Source organism: Corythoichthys intestinalis, chromosome 19 (assembly GCF_030265065.1).
Source record: "Corythoichthys intestinalis isolate RoL2023-P3 chromosome 19, ASM3026506v1, whole genome shotgun sequence".
In the NCBI taxonomy this organism is placed as follows: Eukaryota; Metazoa; Chordata; class Actinopteri; order Syngnathiformes; family Syngnathidae; genus Corythoichthys; species Corythoichthys intestinalis.
Window position 1 is genome coordinate 9,329,058 of NC_080413.1, and position 21,651 is coordinate 9,350,708.

The 21,651-nt window shown below is 40.4% G+C and overlaps 1 protein-coding gene across 1 annotated transcript; it reads right to left on the reverse strand.

Moving 5' to 3' along the window:
- Positions 1–1,131: 1,131 nt before the first annotated feature.
- Positions 1,132–9,054, reverse strand: LOC130907475 (G-protein coupled receptor 6). Its single transcript, XM_057822616.1, has 2 exons — positions 8,686–9,054; positions 1,132–3,161 (listed from the first exon to the last, which is right to left on the reverse strand). Exon 2 carries the CDS (start codon positions 3,131–3,133, stop codon positions 2,150–2,152), a length of 984 nt encoding a protein of 327 aa, XP_057678599.1. The 5' UTR covers positions 3,134–3,161; positions 8,686–9,054; the 3' UTR covers positions 1,132–2,149.
- Positions 9,055–21,651: the final 12,597 nt, after the last annotated feature.

The following is a 21,651-nucleotide window of genomic DNA, read 5'->3' on the forward strand; positions in this document are numbered from 1 at the left end:
GGGTATTTTATGGGTCACTTCCTGTTTATTTTGAGTTATAGAACAGGAAGTGACCTGGAAATCACCCGAATTAATAGGCAGCGACTCAAACTCAACAGGAAATGACCTGTAAATGCCCCAAAATGAACAGCAAGTGACCTGTAAATGCCCTGAAAATCGGACAGAATAACTGTAAACGCCCTTGTTTCGAATGAACAAATGCTCCCAGTCTAAATGATTGGGCGTTGAGCACCATCAATGCAGCCTTATAGTTAACTGAGACACTATTATGGTGGAAGATTTTGGTAGCAACTTGTTGGTTGCTTTTTAAAAAAAAATGTTTTTTTTTGACACCTTTTTAAAACGATATCTCGATTCTTGGCCAAGATTGAATATCATCCATTGAATATGGTACGCCCGCCGGTGTCGTGCCAATGTAGTTATCCCAGTCAAAAATTGTATCACCTGGGTGAAGCCATATGGAGGTAGATTCGTATCTTGATTATTTGATCCCCCAAAAATTTGCCTCAATCAAAAACAAACAAAAAAAAAAGTTCAATCAAAATATATATTTTCAATAAAAAAAAAAAGTCACTTCAATCAAAAAAAAATATGTTTGAATGCAAAAATAAATTTGAAAGCTATTTTTCTTTGGATTTTTTGTTTTGTTTTTTTGATTGAAGTCATTTTTTTTTTTTTGGGTTGAAGTAACTTTTTTGATTGAAGCAATGTTGTTTTGCGTTTGGGCCACAGTTTGTCAATCAAAAAATAAGTTGCTTCAGACAAATTTTTTTTCAAAATTTTCAAAAGAAAAATCACTTCAATCAAAAAAGAAAAATTTCAATCATAGAAAAAAAGTTTTTGAATGTGAAAAAATATTTGAGACGCAAATATTTGCATTTGAACACTTAATTTTTCATTAAAAAAATTTTCTTTGATTTTAGCAATCCTTTTTTTGTGACATTTGTGTCTAAAACATTCAATTCACAAAGAAGTTGCCTCAGTCAAAAAAATATTATCCAAAAAAAAAAAAAAAATTCAATTAAAATATACATTTTCAATATAAAAAAAAAAAGTCACTTCAATCAAAAAAAATATGTTTGAATGCAAAAATAAATTTGAAACTCAAAAAAATGCATTTTAAAGCTATTTTTCTTTGGATTTTTTTTTTTTTTTTTTTAGATTGAAGTCAATTTTTTGGGTTGAAGTAACTTATTTGATTGAAATAATGTTGTTTTGTATTTGGGCCACAGTTTGGCTAGGACGTGTGTCTTTATTATTCAATGAAAAAATAAGTTGCTTCAAACAAAAAACTATAAATTTTCAAAAGAAAAATCACTTCAATCCAAAAAAAAAAAAAAAAGAAAATTTCAATCATAGAAAAAGTTTTTGAATGTGAAAAAATATTTGAGATGCAAATATTTGCATTTGAACACTTAATTTTTAATTAAAAGTTTTTTCTTTGATTTTAGCAATCCTTTTTGTGTGACATTTGTGTCTAAATCATTCAATTCACCCCCCCCAAAAAATCAGAAAAATAAAATTAATATTTTAATTTTTTCTAATTTTTTTTTTTTTTTTAAATAATATGCAAAGCAAATGACCGTCTAAGATGCTCGTCACGTGATCTGTTTGAAAAATTATTTTGACCCATTATAAAAAATATCTTTTTGTTCACGTCATTCATTTTTGTTGTTTGCTTTATGTATTTTATATACAACTTTTATATATATAGGGAAGTCAATTACATGCAATGACACTATTCGGCCACCGGTGGCCACCCTTAAACTCCGCTTATGGGCTTATCTATGAACAAATTTTCCTGCCAAATTTGCTGGGTGGTGGCTTATAGTCAGGTGCGCCTTATGCAGCGAAAATTATGGTAATTGAATGTGCGCCTTATACTCCAATGCGCCTTATAGTGTGGAAAATATTAGAATTTTGTAGCATCTTGACAATCATCTCCTAATTTTACAATGCCCATCTCGTACTATTATAATTTTACCATCCGAAATGATGATTTCTTTTAACATTACGACTTTAATCTCAAAATTCTGCGACCGTAGCATCCTTTTCTCTGGTACCGTTTCAGTTTTTAAGAGCGGTTCCGCCGACAGACTAGCTAGCCGGCGCCGCTAGGAGTCCCGCGCGACACTTTTTTGTTCTGGCTTCAAACCTCGCTAGGCGACCTTGAGCGGTAGGCGGCGTTGGCTCGAAAGCAGCCGCACAGTAGCATGTAGATGGAACGCTGGATCTCGGCGTTCCTGTAGGCGTAGATGATGGGGTTGATCATGGAGTTGTAGGTGGCGGGCAGCAACGTGGCGTACGTGTACACCGACGGGTAGTCCCGTTCGCCCACCAGGCAGTAGATGGCGAAGGGCAACCAGCTAGCGCCGAAGGTCCCCAAGATAATAGCCAGGGTGGACACGCCCTTTTTAGTGGCTACGTAGTGCGAGGTGGCGAAGAAGTGCTGCTGCAGGGCGATCTGGTGCGCGTGGCGGCACACGATCTTGCAGATCTTGAAGTAGAGCGTCAGCATGAGCGCGAAGATGACGAAAAAGGCGGCGGCCAATAGCGTGATGTTGCCGCGCGTCAGCGGTCGCACCACGCTGCACGTCTCCGGCCGGTCCAGGCAGTTCCAGCCCAGCACGGGCAGCAGCCCCAGCAGCAGCGACACGCCCCAGGTGGCCAGCAGCATCACGTGCACCGAGCGCAAAGTCTTCTCCGAGAAGTACGTGAGGGCGTTGTACAGCGAGAAGTAGCGGTCCACCGTGATGGCCAGCAAGCTGATGATGGAGGCGGCGAAGGACGCCACTAAGAAGCCCACCGTCAGCAGGCTGACAGTCTCCGAGGAGACCACGTAACGAAAGACGAAGTTGAGGATGAGGCCCACGCCCGCCAGCAGGTCGGCCGTGGCCAGGCTGCCCACCAGCACGAACATGGGAGTCCTGAGCGCCGGCGTGTAGAAGATGATGGCCACCACGATGGCGTTCTCGCAGGCGATGGCCGTGCCCGACATGCACAGCATGATGTCCCAGGGGTTGACGGCGAAGGGCGCGGGGGCGTCCTCGGACCACGACGCCGGCGTGGCGTTGCGATCCGCGTCCGCCCAAAACGACTCAGAGTCGTTGGCCGACAACGACGAGGCGTTCATCGCCGGGCAATGGTTCCTCTTGGGTCTCCTGCGGGAGCAAATCGCCAGAAGATGGTGAGCACCAAGACAAACTGGATCCACTTTTTCCATCTTTCCTTCAAAACTTTCCACTTTTTTTGTTTCCTTTAGCGTTGTCCACTAAAAACTTTTTAACACTAAAGAATTCTGGTACTCCTACTAGTCCCAAACAATGGCCGATATGGCCTCTCTCCCGGAAAACCCAAAGGTGGCAAAAATGACCCATGTGCTTTTGAATTGGCAAGTCGTTGTCAGACAGACAACAGCCGTTCATATGGAAATGCAACCACTAGACATACATTAACTTCAGACACAATCACCACAATCCATACTCCATGCCCCTGATTCAGTCCTTCTAAACTATAGACACAATTCCTGCTTTACACTCAAATTGCAGTTTTTTTCTTCTTCAAAACAATGTACACATTTGGGCCATTCTTTCTGTTGTTATATGTGGAGAATAGGAGAAGTGAATTCAAAAAATGTGTGAAAAGTGTCAAACTTCATAAATAAATTAGGGGTGTCAAAATTATCGCGTTAACGGGCGTTAATCAATTTTTAAAATTAATCACGTTAAAATATTTGACGCAATTAACGCACTCCCCCCACTCAAACAGATTTAAATGACAGTACAGTGATTTGCTTGTTAATTGTGTTTTATGGAGTTTTGCCGCCCTCTGCTGGCGCTTGGGTGCGACTGATTTTATAGGCTTCAGCATCCATGAGCATTGTGTAAGTCATTATTGACATCAACAATGGCGGGCTACTAGTTCATTTTTTGATTGAAAATTTTACAAATTTTATTAAAACGAAAACATTAAGAGGGGTTTTAATATAACATTTCTATAACTTGTACTAACATTTTTCTTTTACGAACTACAAGTCTTGCTATCCATGGATCGCTTTATCAGAATGTTAATCTTGTTGATTTATTGTTATGATAAACAAATGCAGTCCTTATGTACCGTATGTTGAACGTATATATCCATCTTGTGTCTTATCTTTCCATTCCAACAATAATTTACAGAAAAATATGGCATATTTTATAGCTGGTTTGAATTGCGATTAATTACGATTAAATTTTAAGCTGTAATTAACTCGATTAAAAATTTTAATCGTTTGACAGCCCTAGTTTTAACCTGTTTAATTTTTCATTACGATTTCATGTTTCAATCTGATTTCATGATTGAATTTTACGTTTAATCGGGTTTCACGATTGAACAATTTTCATGTTTTGGCGTGCTAAATTTCTTGGTATAGCGTGATAATTTTCCTATTTCATTGAGAACACTAATATGATCGTTTTCACGTTCACGTTTTGACATGATGAATTTCACTTTTTAAGGTGTAAAGTTCTACACTAATGTGTGGAAAATTGAATGATTAATGATAACGTTCATATTTTAGCGTGATCAATTTCACGATACGTTTTTTTTTTATAGATGGTTTAAATTGCGATTAATTGCGATCAAATACGACTAATTGATTTTTAAGCTGTAATTAACTCGATTAAAAATTTTAATCGTTTGACAGCCCTAAAATAAATGTAATTAAATAAACGTAGCTTGACTTGAACTGATACAAACTATCACATGAGTCATGGAGGAGAGGCCAAATCGGCCATTGCTAAGGAATATTAGGAGTGTTTGTCTTGGGAAAGGCCAAGTCGGCCTCTGCTGGGTTTTCTAGTGTTAACCGGTAACCGATATTGTCCAACTCCAAAAATCCGACACTAGCGATGTCCCGATTGATCGGGATGCCGATCGATCGGGTCCGATCACGTCATTTTCCAAAGTATCGGAATCGGCAAAAAAATATTGGACATGCCTTTTTTAATTTTTTTTTTTTTTTTTTTTTTAATTAAATCATTTTCTAATTGTATTTAACGTTACAGACATAATGTGTTACACTCTTACAGAGTCTTTAGTTTAAGCTTAAGGTAGGGTTATCAAATTTATCGCGTTAACGGCGAGAATTCATATTTTTTACATTTATCACGTTACAATATTTAACGCAATTAACGCATGCGCTGCACGATCCACTCACGCATTGTCGCGTTCAATCTATAATGGCGCCGTTTTACCCATACAGTATATAGAGCTAAAAGTCAGCGTAAAATGAGTAGAGTGAATTTTGGCAGCCTTTGGAGCCTTTTTTTAAATGGCTAAAGCCTTACAATCCCTCTCCCTATTAGAAATATTGTGGGAAGCAATGTGGGGAAGAAAGGTAGTAGTTGATCTTTTTCTTAACACCCTATGTTTTTTTCCAACGCAGAGAAGATATATCAATTGGTACCACGACGCACAGTCATGGTTGCACTTCCCATCATGCATTTGGGCAGAAGTTAAATGGCTACAGTATCATTTACAGAAAGCTCAACAAATACACTAGATGGCAATATTTAGTCACAATATATAAAGTCACATTTATCCTTTAAGAATTACAAGTCTTTCTATCCGTGGATCCCTCTCACAGAAAGAATGTTAATAATGTAAATGCCATCTTGAGGATTTATTGTCATAATAAACAAATACAGTACTTATGTACTGTATGTTGAATGTGTATATTCGTCCGAGTTTTATTCATTTTTTTCTTAATGCATTGCCAAAATGTATATGATCGGGAAAAATTATCGGGAATGATTGGATTTGAATCGGGAGCAAAAAAAAAAAGCAATCGGATCGGGAAATATCGGGATCGAGCAAAAAAACATGATCGGAACAACCCTAGTTTGAACGATTGTTACGAGCATTGTAAAAAAAATTAATAAAAGCATTTTATAGCATTTAAGCTAGCGGACGTTTGCTATGCAAGTTAGCTAATAGTTCTTTTGTTGTACTTAAATCCTCATTTATTATTTTTTTAATACCATTTGAGGCTTAGCCCAGGTATTTTAATTTAGTTTTTAATAAAATTGCTGTATATTCTGCATATTTTGAAGGGAAAAACTTTGTATTCAAATTTATTGCGCATTTGAAAGTGCAATCTTAGCAAACCTTTGTTTTACATCTCCTAAAATTTATTCTGCAATGCAATAAATGTTCCTAGTCCGATTGTTCGAAGTAAGTAGTTGATAGATTATTCGACTATTATAGCAATCGATAGCTGCAGCCCTAATATTGACACTGATTTTGAGCTAATATTCATGCCTAGCATTGCCTTCAAAGTGAAGCCTTTGTACAAGGGCTGGTCACAGCTTAGCCAGCAGTTACCCTTACTGACCATTAGATGGGTCCAAACTAACATGCTTGGGATTTGTTATGTGAGCAGACCATATGCATTCATGGTGCAAAAATTTAATTAAATTAACAATACATTATTGAACAATAAAGATTTATAAAATATAGAGGTGCAATATATAACTACAGTGTATCACAAAAGTGAGTACACCCGTCGCATTTCTGCAGATATTTAAGTATATCTTTTCATGGGACAACACTAATAAAATGACACTGACACAATGAAAAGTAGTCTGTGTGCAGCTTATATAATACAGTTAATTTATTTTCCACTCAAAATAACTCAAAATATAGCCGTTGATATCTAAACCCCTGGCAACAAAAGTGAGTACACCCCTTAGAAACTACATCCCTAAATGTCCAAATTGAGTACTGCTTGTCATTTTCCCTCCAAAATGTCATGTGACTCGTTACAGGAGTGCTGTCAGCATTGCTGCAGATATTGAAGAGGCGGGGGGTCAGCCTGTTAATGTTTAGACCATATGCAACACTCTACATCAAATGGGTGCGCATGGCTGTCACCCCAGGAGTAAGCCTCTTCTGAAGATGGTACACAAGAAAGCCCGCAAACAGTTTGCTGAAGACATGTCAACAACGCACATGGTTTACTGGAACCATGTCCTATGGTCTGATGAGACGGGCGGGCTTTCTTGTGTACAGTCTTCAGAAGAGGCTTCCTCCTGGGGTGACAGCCATGCACACCAATTTGATGTAGAGTGCGGCGTATGGTCTGAGCACTAACAGGCTGACCCCTCACCTCTTCAATATCTGCAGCAATGCTGACAGCACTCCTGTAACGAGTCACATGACATTTTGGAGGGAAAATGACAAGCAGTACTCAATTTGGAAATTTAGGGATGTAGTTTCTAAGGGGTGTACTCCTTTTTGTTGGCAGGGGTTTGGATATTAAAGGCTATATTTTGCGCAATTTTGAGGTGAAAATAAATTAACTATTATATAAACTGCACACAGACTACTTTTTATTGTGTCGAAGTGTCATTTTGTCAGTGTTGTCCCATGAAAAGAAACTTAAATATTTGCAGAAATGTGACGGGTGTACTCACTTTTGTGATACACTGGAGAACTTCAGTTGAAGTTGTTCTCTGTATTTTCACAGAATGTTTATTTGGAAAAACCTGGAAGTTGTTACATTTATCATTATTAAAGCATCCAGTGGGGCATCACAATACAATTAGCCATAATACGTTAAATCCAGACCGGATTTATCGGTATCGGATTTTGGAGTTGGATAATATCGAAATATCGGTTAAAAAGGGATTAACAGACAACTGTACCATTTTGTAATCGTTTCTTTCTTTACATAAAACCATTGTCTTCATTACTTCAATTCTTCTACCTTCTCTCCATTTTAGATCAGACTTTCAATTTTATTACTTCCATCTTCTTTCATCAATCCTATCTTTCTTTTCATCCAATGTTCAGTTCCTTCCTTTGCTTCTGTCTGCCTTCCGGATCTCCTCCCATTCTTCTAAACCCTTGTTTATATTTTGTCTCTCTCCTTCCAAAAGCATGTCTACTTTTCACCCTTCTTGTGCCAAGTTATTGGAATGGGTGTTGATTGTACATAAATTTAATTTGAAAGTTTTTAGTTTTTAACATTTTGCCCCATTACTACCATTTCTCAAGGAAAGAAAATTAATCGGTAATTTCATCCAACCTGAAATTACTCGCAATTTCTTCTCGAACATAATGAGAATACCAATTTTTCCTATACAATACCATCACTTTGAATGCCGTTACCCTCAAAAGGCTTCCCGTAAAATAACATTAATTGGAATACTCAGCATGCAATAAGTCAATATTTTTGTTGCACTTAAGCATTCATGCAAGAAAACATATTTCTGACACACATTAATATTGACTTTCGCTCAGCATGCACACATTTCTGACATGCACAAAAATCCCTTGCCCAGATATGTTATACTTGAATGCAATATAATTACATGAATGCTTGTCTTGGCGTCACCTGACATATTTTTTGCACATGATAGCATTATCTTGATTTAGATCATTATATTAACTTGATATTTATTGGCATTATCAATGCATATAATTCTGCACTCAGTAACACAAAATATAGTTGCAGATGATTCATTGTAAGGAAATCGCTGCCTGCACAAAGCCGTTTTGTAAAGTTGCTGCCTCAGGGAAGCTGTCCGTGGTGCTGAATTGGCATCACACGTCCATTCAAACTCTAATAAACTCTTGGTTGACGTTTCCCATCACAAAAACACTCATTAAATTGATGTGAAAATGAGCAAAAGTGTCATTTACCTTCCTTGATGAGCAGAGGCTGGCGGGGAAGCGGCGATCCCCACTTGCGTTGGCGGTGCTCCCCACGCGTGGGACTCACACCCGAGTCAGAAACGGTGTGAAGAAGCATTGGCGGAGAAGAGCGGGCGTGCGGCGAGCGGCCGGCGGATGCGCTCGAGGAGCAGCTTTAAACGGCCGTGACGTCACACGAGCAGGGGGAGGGGCAAAAGCAGTAGGGGGAGGAGTCAGGAGTAGGAGAAAGGGGTGGTTTCCACGCTTCCAGGGCATTTGATCATTTGTCGCTCGGGGATACGTACGGCGGATGCTTCAGTAGGACTGTAATGTGAGAGGTGATGCAGCAGTGGTGCTTTGAGATATGAGTTGAATTTGTTCGTGGTGGCACTTGCAATGCAAAAAAACCCTCAACTGAATAGGAGTACAACATGAACTATTCATTGCCAATGATCACTAAGTAACTGTGTCCGAGATGTACAGTGCCTTGCAAAAGTATTCGGCCCCCTTGAACCTTGCAACCTTTCGCCACATTTCAGGCTTCACACATAAAGATATAAAATTTTAATTTTTTGTCAAGAATCAACAACAAGTGAGACACAATTGTGAAGTGGAACAAAATTTATTGGATAATTTAACTTTTTTAACAAATAAAAAACTGAAAAGTGGGGCGTGCAATATTATTCGGCCCCCTTGCGTTAATACTTTGTAGCGACACATTTTGCTCCAATTACAGCTACAAGTCACTTGGGGTATGTTTCTATCAGTTTTGCACATCGAGAGACTGACATTCTTGCCCATTCTTCCTTGCAAAACAGCTCGAGCTCAGTGAGGTTGGATGGAGAGTGTTTGTGAACAGCAGTCTTCAGCTCTTTCCACAGATTCTCGATTGGATTCAGGTCTGGACTTTGACTTGGCCATTCTAACACCTGGATACGTATATTTTTGAACCATTCCATTGTAGATTTGGCTTTATGTTTTGGATCATTGTCCTGTTGGAAGATAAATCTCCGTCCCAGTCTCAGGTCTTGTGCAGATACCAACAAGTTTTCTTCCAGAATGTTCCTGTATTTGGCTGCATCCATCTTCCCGTCAATTTTAACCATCTTCCCTGTCCCTGCTGAAGAAAAGCAGGCCCAAACCATGATGCTGCCACCACCATGTTTGACAGTGGGGATGGTGTGTTCAGGGTGATGAGCTGTGTTGCTTTTACGCCAAACATCGTTTTGCATTGTGGCCAAAAAGTTCAATTTTGGTTTCATCTGACCAGAGCACCTTCTTCCACATGTTTGGTGTGTCTCCCAGGTGGCTTGTGGCAAACTTTAAACGAGACCTTTTATGGATATCTTTGAGAAATGGCTTTCTTCTTGCCACTCTTCCATAAAGGCCAGATTTGTGCAGTGTACGACTGATTGTTGTCCTATGGACAGACTCTCCCACCTCAGCTGTAGATCTCTGCAGTTCATCCAGAGTGATCACGGGCCTCTTGGCTGCATCTCTGATCAGTTTTCTCCTTGTTTGAGAAGAAAGTTTGGAAGGACGGCCGGGTCTTGGTAGATTTGCAGTGGTCTGATGCTCCTTCCATTTCAATATGATAGCTTGCACAGTGCTCCTTGAGATGTTTAAAGCTTGGGAAATCTTTTTGTATCCAAATCCGGCTGTAAACTTCTCCACAACAGTATATCGGACCTGCCTGGTGTGTTCCTTGGTTTTCATAATGCTCTCTGCACTTTAAACAGAACCCTGAGACTATCACAGAGCAGGTGCATTTATACGGAGACTTGATTACACACGGGTGGATTCTATTTATCATCATCGGTCATTTAGGACATTGGATCTGGAGTGAGTTTGCTGCACTGAAAGTAAAGGGGCCGAATAATATTGCACGCCCCACTTTTCAGTTTTTTTATTTGTTAAAAAAGTTAAAAATAATCCAATAAATGTTGTTCCACTTCACGATTGTGTCCCACTTGTTGTTGATTCTTGACAAACAAATTAAATTTCATATCTTTATGTTTGAAGCCTGAAATGTGGCGAAAGGTTGCAAGGTTCAAGATTGCCGAATACTTTTGCAAGGCACTGTAAATACCTGGATGAGCACTAATTATCTTTTACTTAACCCTGAAAAGACAGAAGTCCTTATAATAGGCCTTAAAAGTGTGAGAGACTCTCTAACTTCCCAGATAGTCACTCTGGACAATGTGAGTGTAGCCTCCAGCACCACAGTTAAAAACCTAAGAGTTCTATTTGACCCAGACCTATCATTTAAAGCTCATATTAAACAAACCTGCAGAACAGCCTTTTTTCACCTGCGCAACATAGCCAAAATCAGAAATACTATGTCTGAAAGCGATGCAGAAAAATTAATTCACGCGTTCGTTACATCCAGATTGGATTACTGTCAGTCCTTACTCGCAGCTTGTCCTAAAAGTTCCCTAAACGGTCTTCAGCTAGTCCAGAACGCAGCAGCAAGACTTTTAACAGGAACTAATAGAAGAGAGCAGAAGAGAGCCTTTCACTGGCTTCCAGCAAAGTTTGGAATTAAATTTAAAATCCTCCTTCTTACAATTAAGACTATTAATGGTTTGGGGCAATCTTATCTCACAGATGCTCTGGTTCCATACCACCCGAAAAGAACACTTCGTTCTCAGAATGCAGGTCTACTGGTAGTTCCCAGGGTCTCTAAAAGTACAGTAGGAGCTAGAGCCTTTAGTTACCAAGCTCCTGTCTTATGGAATCAGCTTCCAGCTGATATTAAAGAGGCCGACACAGTCTGTACATTTAAGATTAGACTAAAAACGTTCCTATTTGACAAAGCTTATGGTCAGGCTAGTTGAAAACAGACGAGACTCACAGTTCAGTCTAAAGCTGCCATAGGAGCTATAATGCTGGGGGAAATACAGCCACTGAGTCCTATCCCCTGTTTTTCACTCTACTTACCACTTGTTCTTACTTTATTTCTCTTTTCCAATTTTAATATCTAGTTGACTCGTCTTTTCATCACTAGTCACCCGGTGTCCCCTTTCCCACCTCCCCTCTGGGGAGGGGCTACTTTTTCAGCCGCCTGACTATCCTGACCCCTGGCTGGATGGACATCCTCGTTGCCCCCCTGCCTCATTTGGCAACTTGGACCTCCTCATGTTCCCTTACTCCATTGCATCTCTACAAACTTGAACTCCTTCTGCTAGTACTAGGGCTGCAGCTATCGAATATTTTAGTAATCGAGTAATCGACTGAAAATTCTATCGATTAATCGAGTAATCGGATAAAACAAATATATTTTTAGGTGAAGAGCAATTATAGATATACATGAGAAAACAAGACATTTTATCATTTTCAGTCAATCTGTCTTTATTTTTGATGTATATTGTTGAAAACAGCAAACAATTGCATCTCAGATGTAACTAGAATACAAAAAAAAGACTAATTCACTGCTTTCACTCAAAAAAACTTTAGATCTTATTTTAAAAAAGTATATATATATATATATATATATATATACCTAAAAATGCCTTTACGCTTGATAACACACATCACTTAAAAGTTAGGATTTTTTCCCACGTTTTTCAATTGAATTTCTATTTGTGTCAAGCCATTTTTAAGTTGTAGTTAAGTTTTAAGTTAGTCTAAACTAAGGATTTTGAGTTTTTGCAGTGTTCAAAATAAATGTATGATACAGGCTGTATTGGAGCACATTAGGGACTAGAGCTACTTGGTGTTTTATCCAGCAATGACTACTGAGCTAAAATTGATAGTTAGCATTATTGAGTTTTTATTTGACACCCTCATCACTCCACAACGCTATGTTATGTTAAAGCCTGTATGTAAGACACGTTAGCCACGTATCGAAAGTGGTCTTAATTAATAGAAACCTAGCCCACCGCAGGGCTAACGTTACGTGAGCTAGTAGTGACAGTAACGTTAATCTTATATATTAGTGCTTAGCACTCTTTATTAGCGCTTAGCGCTCTACTGCTTTAAGATGGCGGCTGTTTGTCTGTCATTGCGCATCTAGTTCAACATACATGTGATCTCTATGAGACTCATCAGATGCTACCTGCAACTAACGTAGCATGTGCGGGCTAGTATTTAGCAACGTCGGCGTCGTTTGTAGCGGCTGTCGGCTGCAGTAAGTTTTTTTTTTTTTCCTTCTTCCTCTACGCACGTGACATCAGCGCGTTGTTCAGCATTAAAAGTAGTCCGAGTAAAACATGATGCTTAGAGCTGTCAAAATAAACAATTGCTCGAGGTGAATAAAATTACTCGGATCAGTTTTTAAACTCGAGTTACTCGAGTTGCTCGAGTATTCGTTTCAGCTCTAGCTAGTACCCATAATCAGTCCTGGTGCATCTATAGCCTGTCCGTCCTGGGAGTGGATCTCTCAAGATTGTGGCTCTCCCCAAGGTTTCTCTTTTTTCCCCCATGGGGTTTTTTGAGTTTTTCCTTGCCCCCATGGAGGGTCTAAGGATGGGGGATGTCCAGGACATGGACTCATCTCATTCATCTACTGTATGTGACTGTGTATCAAAATGCCCTCTGAAACAAACCTGTTGTGATATAGGGCAATACAAATAAAATTGAATTGAATCACGATAGAATTCATAGAATAAGTAACAGAATTAGTCGACAGAATAACTGATTGTTAACTCCTTCACTGACAGTGATCTTGTTTCATTTCCATTGAGAAGATAGACGCACTCTTCGTTTTGATTGGAAGGTGAGTCAAACAGAGGTGATTCGTCGGGGTGGAACGTACACAAATAGGCAATGTGATGTGTCGAACCCAGTATTATGTGAATCACTTGTAAGTGTTGCTATGTTAACCTCCTATTCTATGCTGCCTGATCGCTGATCCTGGCACCGACAGTATCTCTACTTGAGTGTGTCTAATTGCATCCAGTCGTGCGTGAATCCCATCAGACGTGTGATAGTCCTCAAGTGGAAATGCTGTGCGGGGCCCACCCCTAGGACCACGGCACCTCCCCAGCCAATCAGGGAGGGTGGCCAGCATGGCCCAACCGTCCTCCCGCAGATCTGGTAAGGGGTACCCCCCAGGACCATCTGAACCCCCATTAACCAGCCTTCAGGGAAGGGATGTGGGGGCGCGCCTTCGCCCAAGCGACACAGCACACCGCGGGATCCCCACTGCCCACTACGCCCGGGGCAGGATAGAATCCCCACCCAGAGGGGGCGACACCCCGCCGACCCACTGACGACTGAAAGGAATAGGTAACTTTTCTCGCAGACACCATATAACTGTCTACATTAGTCTAACACATTCATTATAGTAAAGCAGTTAGGGAGATGTTACTATAAGCCATTTGACACAGTAAAGTTGATCGGCTTATCACTGAAGAAAAAAACATCATCAGTTCTCGGTAGGGTCAGGACGCTCCCGTCCTGTCAGGACAACATGTTGACAGCGCGGCGCCTTGGACGTCAAGACATGTGTCGGTTGCCATGGCAACCACGTCCCAGCCACGAAGGATGACGGACGAACATGACCCTCCAAACCTGCCACAGAGGGAGGATCCCAAGACAACACCCACGCACGCCTTCCGCCAGGCCCACTCCACCGCAGCGTTCAAAAGACTGAACTTTTAGCGAACAAGGGTCGCTTCTCGGGGACATTCCGATGTATCCATTGTTTTGCGGACCTTGGATCCGCGTCGTCTGTTTTGCCTTGTTTTTTGACCATTGTCGACGAATAAATTGTCAACCTGTTTTCGGTGAGCCTTCTTTAAACCGTTCAAAATGGAGTCAGTACAAAGGGTTAACACCGGAGTGGACGCGCGGGATTTTGCCCTCCCGGCTAACTTGCTGGAGCGGCACCAGCGGAACGCCATCTGGTTCGGCTGTCGCTGTTCCGGCGGCCTGGCCGGGGGGCCGAATTCCTTTACGACCCACGCTGGGGCCCAAGGAGGATACCAGGGTAGAGAAGCGAGGCGAAGGCGGAAGGAGAAAACAGCCAAGAAACCGCCGCGGGGCGTCGCGTGACCAGAGCTCCGACCCCCCACCCAACCCGCGTAACTGGCAGCCCAGGCAAAGAGGAGGCCCCGCCCCTGAGCCACACCCTAAAGAAACGCCTAATGAGTGTTGCTTCCATGTCCCCGATTGGCAGCCATTACCCAGCACCGTGATGGGATTGTGTTGGGAGGGTAGAACAGTATATACTCATTCACTGTCCACTGTCATGGCTGCCATTGACAGCTATAGACATGGGTGCAAACCCTCCCAGTCCAAATGGATTGGAATGGCAGTTTAGGATTTAATTACATGAAATAAACAAAAGCTATATTTGAAAATCATAAAATACAGTGGGGCAAATAAGTACATAGTCAACCACTAATTGTGCAAGTTCTCCCACTTGAAAATATTAGAGAGGCCGGTAATTGTCAACATGGGTTAACTTCAAACATGAGAGACAGAATGTGGAAAAAAAAAACAGAAAATCACATTGTTTGATATTTAAAGAATTTATTTGCATGGTGGAAAATAAGTATTTGGTCAATACCAAAGGTTCATCTCAATACTTTGTTATGCACCCTTTGTTGGCAATAACGGAGGCCAAACGTTTTCTGTAACTCTTCACAAGCTTTTCACACACTGTTGCTGGTATTTTGGCCTATACCACCATGCAGATCTCCTCTAGAGCAGTGAGGTTTTGGGGCTGTCGTTGGGCAACAAGGAATTTCAACTCCCTCCACAGATTTTCTATGAGGTTGAGATCTGGAGACTGGCTAGGCCACTCCAGGACCCTGAAATGCTTCTTAGGAAGCCACTACTTTGTTGCCCTGGCTGTGTGTTTGGGATCATTGTCATGGTGAAAGACCCAGCCACGTCTCATCTTCACTGCCCTTGCTGATGGAAGGAGATTTTCACTCAAAATCTCTCGATACATGGCCCCATTCATTCTTTCCTTTACACAGATCAGTCGTCCTGGTCCCTTTGCAGAAAAACAGCCCCAAAGCATGATGTTTCCATCCCCATGCTTCATAGTGGGTATGGTGTTCTTCGGATGCAATTCAGTATTCTTTCTTCTCCAAACACGAGAACCTTTGTTTCTACCAAAAAGTTCTATTTTGGTTTCATCTGATCATTACACATTCTCCCAGTCCTCTTCTGGATCATCCAAATGCTCCGCAGATGGGCCTGGACGTGTACTTTCTTCAGCAGGGGGACACGTCTACGTCTAGCAGTGCAGGATTTGAGTCCCTGGCGGCGCATTGTGTTACTGAGAGTAGCCTTTGTTACTGTGGTCCAAGCTCTCTGTGGGTCATTCACTAGGTCCCCCGTGTGGTTCTGGGATTTTTGCTCACCGTTCTTGTTATCATTTTGACGCCACGGGGTGAGATCTTGCATGGAGCTCCAGATTGAGGGAGATTATCAGTGATCTTGTATGTCTTCCATTCTCTAATAATTGGTCCTACAGTTGATTTCTTTACACCAAACGTTTTACCTATTGCAGATTCAGTCTTCCCAGCCTGGTGCAGGTCTACAATTTTGTCCCTGGTGTCCTTCGATAGCTCTTTGGTCTTGGCCATAGTGGAGTTTGGAGTGTGACTGTCTGAGGTTGTGGACAGGTGTCTTTTATACCGATAATGAGTTAAAACAGGTTCCATTAATACAGGTAACGAGTGGAGCCTCGTTAGACCTCGTTAGAAGAAGTTAGACCTCTTTGAGAGCCAGAACTCTCGCTTGTTTGTCGGTGACCAAATACTTATTTTCCACTCAAATTTGAAAATAAATTCTTTAAAAATCAAACAATGTGATTTTCTGTTTTTTCCCCCCCACATTCTGTCTCTAATCTTTTCATGTAGGAGAACTTGCACAATTGGTGGTTGACTAAATACTTATTTGCCCCACTGTAAATAGTTTGTCATTAAAAATAAAAAAGGATTAAAAATAAATGTTAATGATGATTATTGATAACATAATGGGGTTTAGATCGGGAAAAACCCATTGGAAAATGGAAAAACTTTTTGTGAGTTTTTTTCTTTTCTTTTTAACTAAAAGTGACAAAAAATTCATGCATGTTTATTCATGTTTTTATACATAATGTATGTGTACTGTCAAGGGTTGGCCACAGTGAAAGTAGCTCTTAAAAGGAAGCTTTGAATGCGACATAAACGCTGCATGCTAACCACTTTTCGGTTTCTAAGCAACAGCTGTTTGGCCACCTGTTGCAGCCCCGCCTCTGAGGAAGGGAGAATGTAGCCGAGGTGGGCGGGATGGAGTGGGAAGGGGGGGTCTAGTGTGTGGTTTTCATCCCCACAACTGAGCGGTGCACATGAAGCGCCGAGTGACTCACTGGAGAGCAAACGCGCATAAGGAAGCCAAATACATCAATTACATCTCATCTCATCTACCAAAAATATACGTAGAAAGGCATTGTTAGGCACGTGCGAACATCTACCATGGGGAGTTTAGGCCACAAAACATTAAACAAAATAAATACACGTGGTTTTGTTCATAAACAAAATCTGTCACCTTAATACGCATAATTTATCACGTTAAAATGTAAAACTTATCATGGTAAAACGCAAAACTGTTGACCCATGAAATCCATCACATGAAACTGCGTAAACAATCATATTAAATACAATGTTATGAATAAATTTATAACATTAAAAACTAGGGTTGTTCCGATCGTGTTTTTTTGCTCCCGATCCGATCCAGACCGTTTTAGTTTGAGTATCTGCCGATTCCGATATTTCCCGATCCGATTGCTTTTTTTTTTTGCTCCCGATTAAATTCCAATCATTCCCGATAATTTTTCCCGATCATATACATTTTGGCAACGCATTAAGGAAAAAATGAGTAAAACTCGGACGAACATATACATTCAACATATAGTACATAAGTACTGTATGTTTATTATGACAATAAATCCTCAAGATGGCATTTACATTATTAACATTCTTTCTGTGAGAGGGATCCATGGATAGAAAGACTTGTGACTTTGTATATTGTGACTAAATATTGCCATCTAGTGTATTTGTTGAGCTTTCAGTAAATGATACTGTAGCCATGCCCAAATGCATGATGGGAAGTGGAACCATGACTGTGCTTCGTGCTACCAATTGATATATATTCTCTTCGTTGGGAAATAAAATAGGGTGATAAGAAAAAGATCAATTACTACCTTGCTTCCCCACATTGCTTCCCACAATATTTCTAATCGTAGTGAGTGGGATTGTAAGGCTTTAGCCATTTAAAACAAGGCTCCAAAGGTTGCCAAAATTCACTCTACTCATTTTACGCTGCCTTTTAGCTCTCTATATAGGTAAAACGGCGCCATTACAGATTGAGCGTGACAATGCATGAGTGGGTCGTGCAGCGCATTCATTAACTGCGCTAAATATTTGAAAGTGATACAATTTTTAAAAAATTAATTACCGCCACTATCGGGATAAATTTGATAACCCTACCTTAAGCCTAAACTAAAGACTCTGGATAAGTGTAACATATTATGTCTGTAACGTTAAATACAGTTAGAAAACGATTTAATTTAAAAAATAAATAAATTTAAAAAAGGCATGTACGATATTTTTTTGCCGATTCCGATACTTTGAAAATGACGTGATCGGACCCGATCGGGACATCTCTATAAAAAACCCCAAACCTATGTGAAACAGCAAAACTTATCCATAATTAGCTGCAAAATTTATCATGTTAAAACACAAAGTCTATCTTGTCGGCAGCTGTCCTCACTGTATTATGGGATATTTCCGCTAAAAGATATTAACCGGTAACACTTTATTTGACAGATGCATCGTACGACTGTCATAAGACCAAATTAACCACTATGAAGCTTTGAACCTGATGGGGGAAAATATTACATTATGCCTTTGTGATGTATGATTGCTTCTGTGACCTAGATTGTAACAACTTCTATTGTTTTTTACCTTTAATTACATAGTTAGGAGGAAATCTCACGAGATAACTTGTTTTGATTGTTTCTTACACGCCTGGGTTCCATAGTTAGGAGGGAATCTCACGAGATAACTTGTTTTGCACTCATAATATTTACCGTGGGAACACAACATCTGCTACCGGACGGCACAACCTGGGAACCACGCAAAGCCCCTTTTTCGAGGGGCTGAACAAAAAGTAGCTTTGTCTTTGGACGGGGCCGCGCCGATTGGGAGCGGAGGTTGGCTGTCTCCGCCCCCATGTGGCGCGTTCCTACAAAAACCGGGCATTTCCGGGTGACCAGTGAAGTCCGCCAGTGGGTCACGTACGGATCGCCTGGCTTTGTTCCTTCGCCGCCTAACCGGAGCGTTGGCTCCCGCTCATTTGTCACGGTAAGCGATTTTCATGGCTAAGGAACACTTGGTTGTGCTGTAACGGTAGCGCGGGGATTCTGGGATTGACAAACTCAATCTAGCGTCATCCTTACCCTTGTTATGCTTGTTTTTGATACATGTTGCTTGCTCTTGTGGGATTATAATCAATAAATCTCATTTATTCTGCATTTTCTAATCAATAAACATCGTCTATTGAGCAAAAGTGTGCTGGTTGCTGACTCACCGCGAACCCGGAAATTTCGGAAAACAATGGGTCTTCCAGCATGACAATGGCCCGAAGCAGACGCCAGAATAACCAAGGAATGGCTTCGTAAAAAGCATATCAAGGTTCTGGAGGGGCCTAGCCAGTCTCCAGACCCAAACCCAATAGGAAATCTTGGAGGAAGCTCCATGTTTCTCAGTGACAGCCCAGATATCTGATTGATCTAGAGAAGATCTGTGTGTAGCAGTGATGCAAAATCCCTGCTGCAGTCTGTGCAAACCTGGTGAAACGTCACAGGAAACGTTTGACTGTAATTGAAGAATGATGAGTACCATCCCAAGAACACCACCCCTACTGTGAAGCATAGGGGTGTTAGCATCATGCTTTGCAGGTGTTTTTTTTTTTTTAAAGGCTACTGTGCCAAATATTAACATTGATTTTCTCATGTGTTCAAATACGTATTTGCAGCAGTATAATACAAATAAATTGTTAAAAAAAAAAATCATACACTGTGATTTCGTAATTATTTTTTAAGATTGTCTCTCACAGTGGACAAGCACCGACCATGAAAATTTCAAACCAGCCCATCATTTCTAAGTGGGAGAACTTGCAAAATCGCAGGGTGTTCAAATACTTATTTTCTTTTTGCTGTACAAAATCAAACATATCGTTATTGATAAAAACATCGAAAGTTTATCTCGTTAAACAATGAAAGCGATCTTGTTAAAACGCAAATAATCATCACGTTAAACCCCGCCCACTAAAATTTTAGCATCTTAAAAATTACATTTATCACACTGAAGTTTTTGATCCATGTTTACATCCTTGCAACAACAAAAAAAGTTGTGTTTAAGTCCCCTTAACTAACTGCGAATGATCACTGCAAATTTTCCCAGTCAAAATGAATTGTCAATGGCAGCCAATGGGTTAAACAATTCTGCATAATTTGGTGAAGCCAAGCTTGATGAAAATGGTCAAGCTTATGAAATTGATCTTCAAAATGATTACAAATCAAGCCATTATGTCATTGACTCGAAGAAAAGCAACTAAAGTACATCCTAAACGTAGACGAAACAAGCGGAGATCTCACGTAATCGCATTTCATCAAAGTCTTATAACACCGGCGAGTGTTAGCGAACACGTGTGGCGCCAAGTGGGTCACCGTGCTGCGCTTTAAAAGGAGAAGTGACGTGAAGCCTCTGATTGCGGGAGGTTAAAATGGGGATGATTGTCTCCTAAAACGTGCGTACATGCGATTTGACGAGCAGATGTAACAACAACAACAACAGCCGAAAAGCAAAAGTGGCACAATTTGACAAAACGCACTTTCCCATTGACCTTTTGTCAGGCCTTCTTATGTGTTTGATTGGGCTCCGACAATTCAGACCGTTATTATACTGAGCGTTCTTACATATTCAAATAGAGTTATTACAAACAGACCACACCTCCCCCCAAAAAAACAAAAATCTTGCTGAAAGATTTAAGAAATAAATGAATCAATTAAATAAATCATAAAAAATAAATACCGGTAAATTGAATTTAAAAAGCGTACGACAGGAGAAAAAAAGGCTTATATAGCATTATTATGTGAATTAGAATCATATTTTGAGACGATTCGACTATATACAACAATTAAGAGAAAGAGAAATTAAGTCTTTTAATCTGCCAGTTAGCCACGCCTACCATTATAAGGCTCTAGCGTCCCCAACAGGTGGATGACGTCAGCGGGAGAATGGGCTCATTGGTTTTACGATTCAGCACATTGAGAGGGAATTATTCAGAACGAGGAAAACGCAACGAAGAGAGACGCAAAATTTCATTGTTTCAGTTTCTCAACTCCATATTTTTACAGGATATTCTTTTTATCCAAGTATTTTTCCCCAATAGCTAAATATATGGCATGGTCATGACAAATAACAGTCTTGTGCGAAATGGAATATGAAATAATAAAAATGCATTTATTCAGGACGAAATGGCAAAATTACTCCATAATGGTCAAAACTTCACCTTTACTGTCGCACCTCCCGAACGATATTTTATGCCACCTAAGTCGGGCTTATGTCATTTCCCTTCCCTGGCTTCGGAGAATGTAAACAAACCAAGAGGCATGACAGCTAGCTGACACGCTAACCCAAACCGAGTGATGTTTCAAAGTCTTCGAATCGGAAAATCACACATAACTCGAAAATGCAATTTCTGGAGAAATTACTCTGGGTCTTTGATGTGTGGCTATACAGATCTTAGCCCGCCCAGGGCTATCAATAGAATGGACAAACATGCCTGTCAATGGCATTAAACAAATTAAATGCCATTAGAAATGAATGGGAAATTTGGACGTCCATGGCCGTCAATAGCAGCACTGTCCATAAGCGTCAATGGAAGCGGGGTAGTTTGGGGGACACGTCTTATTGATATCTGGTCATTCCCTGTTGATTTGGGGACATTTATTTTTTTTGCCATTGA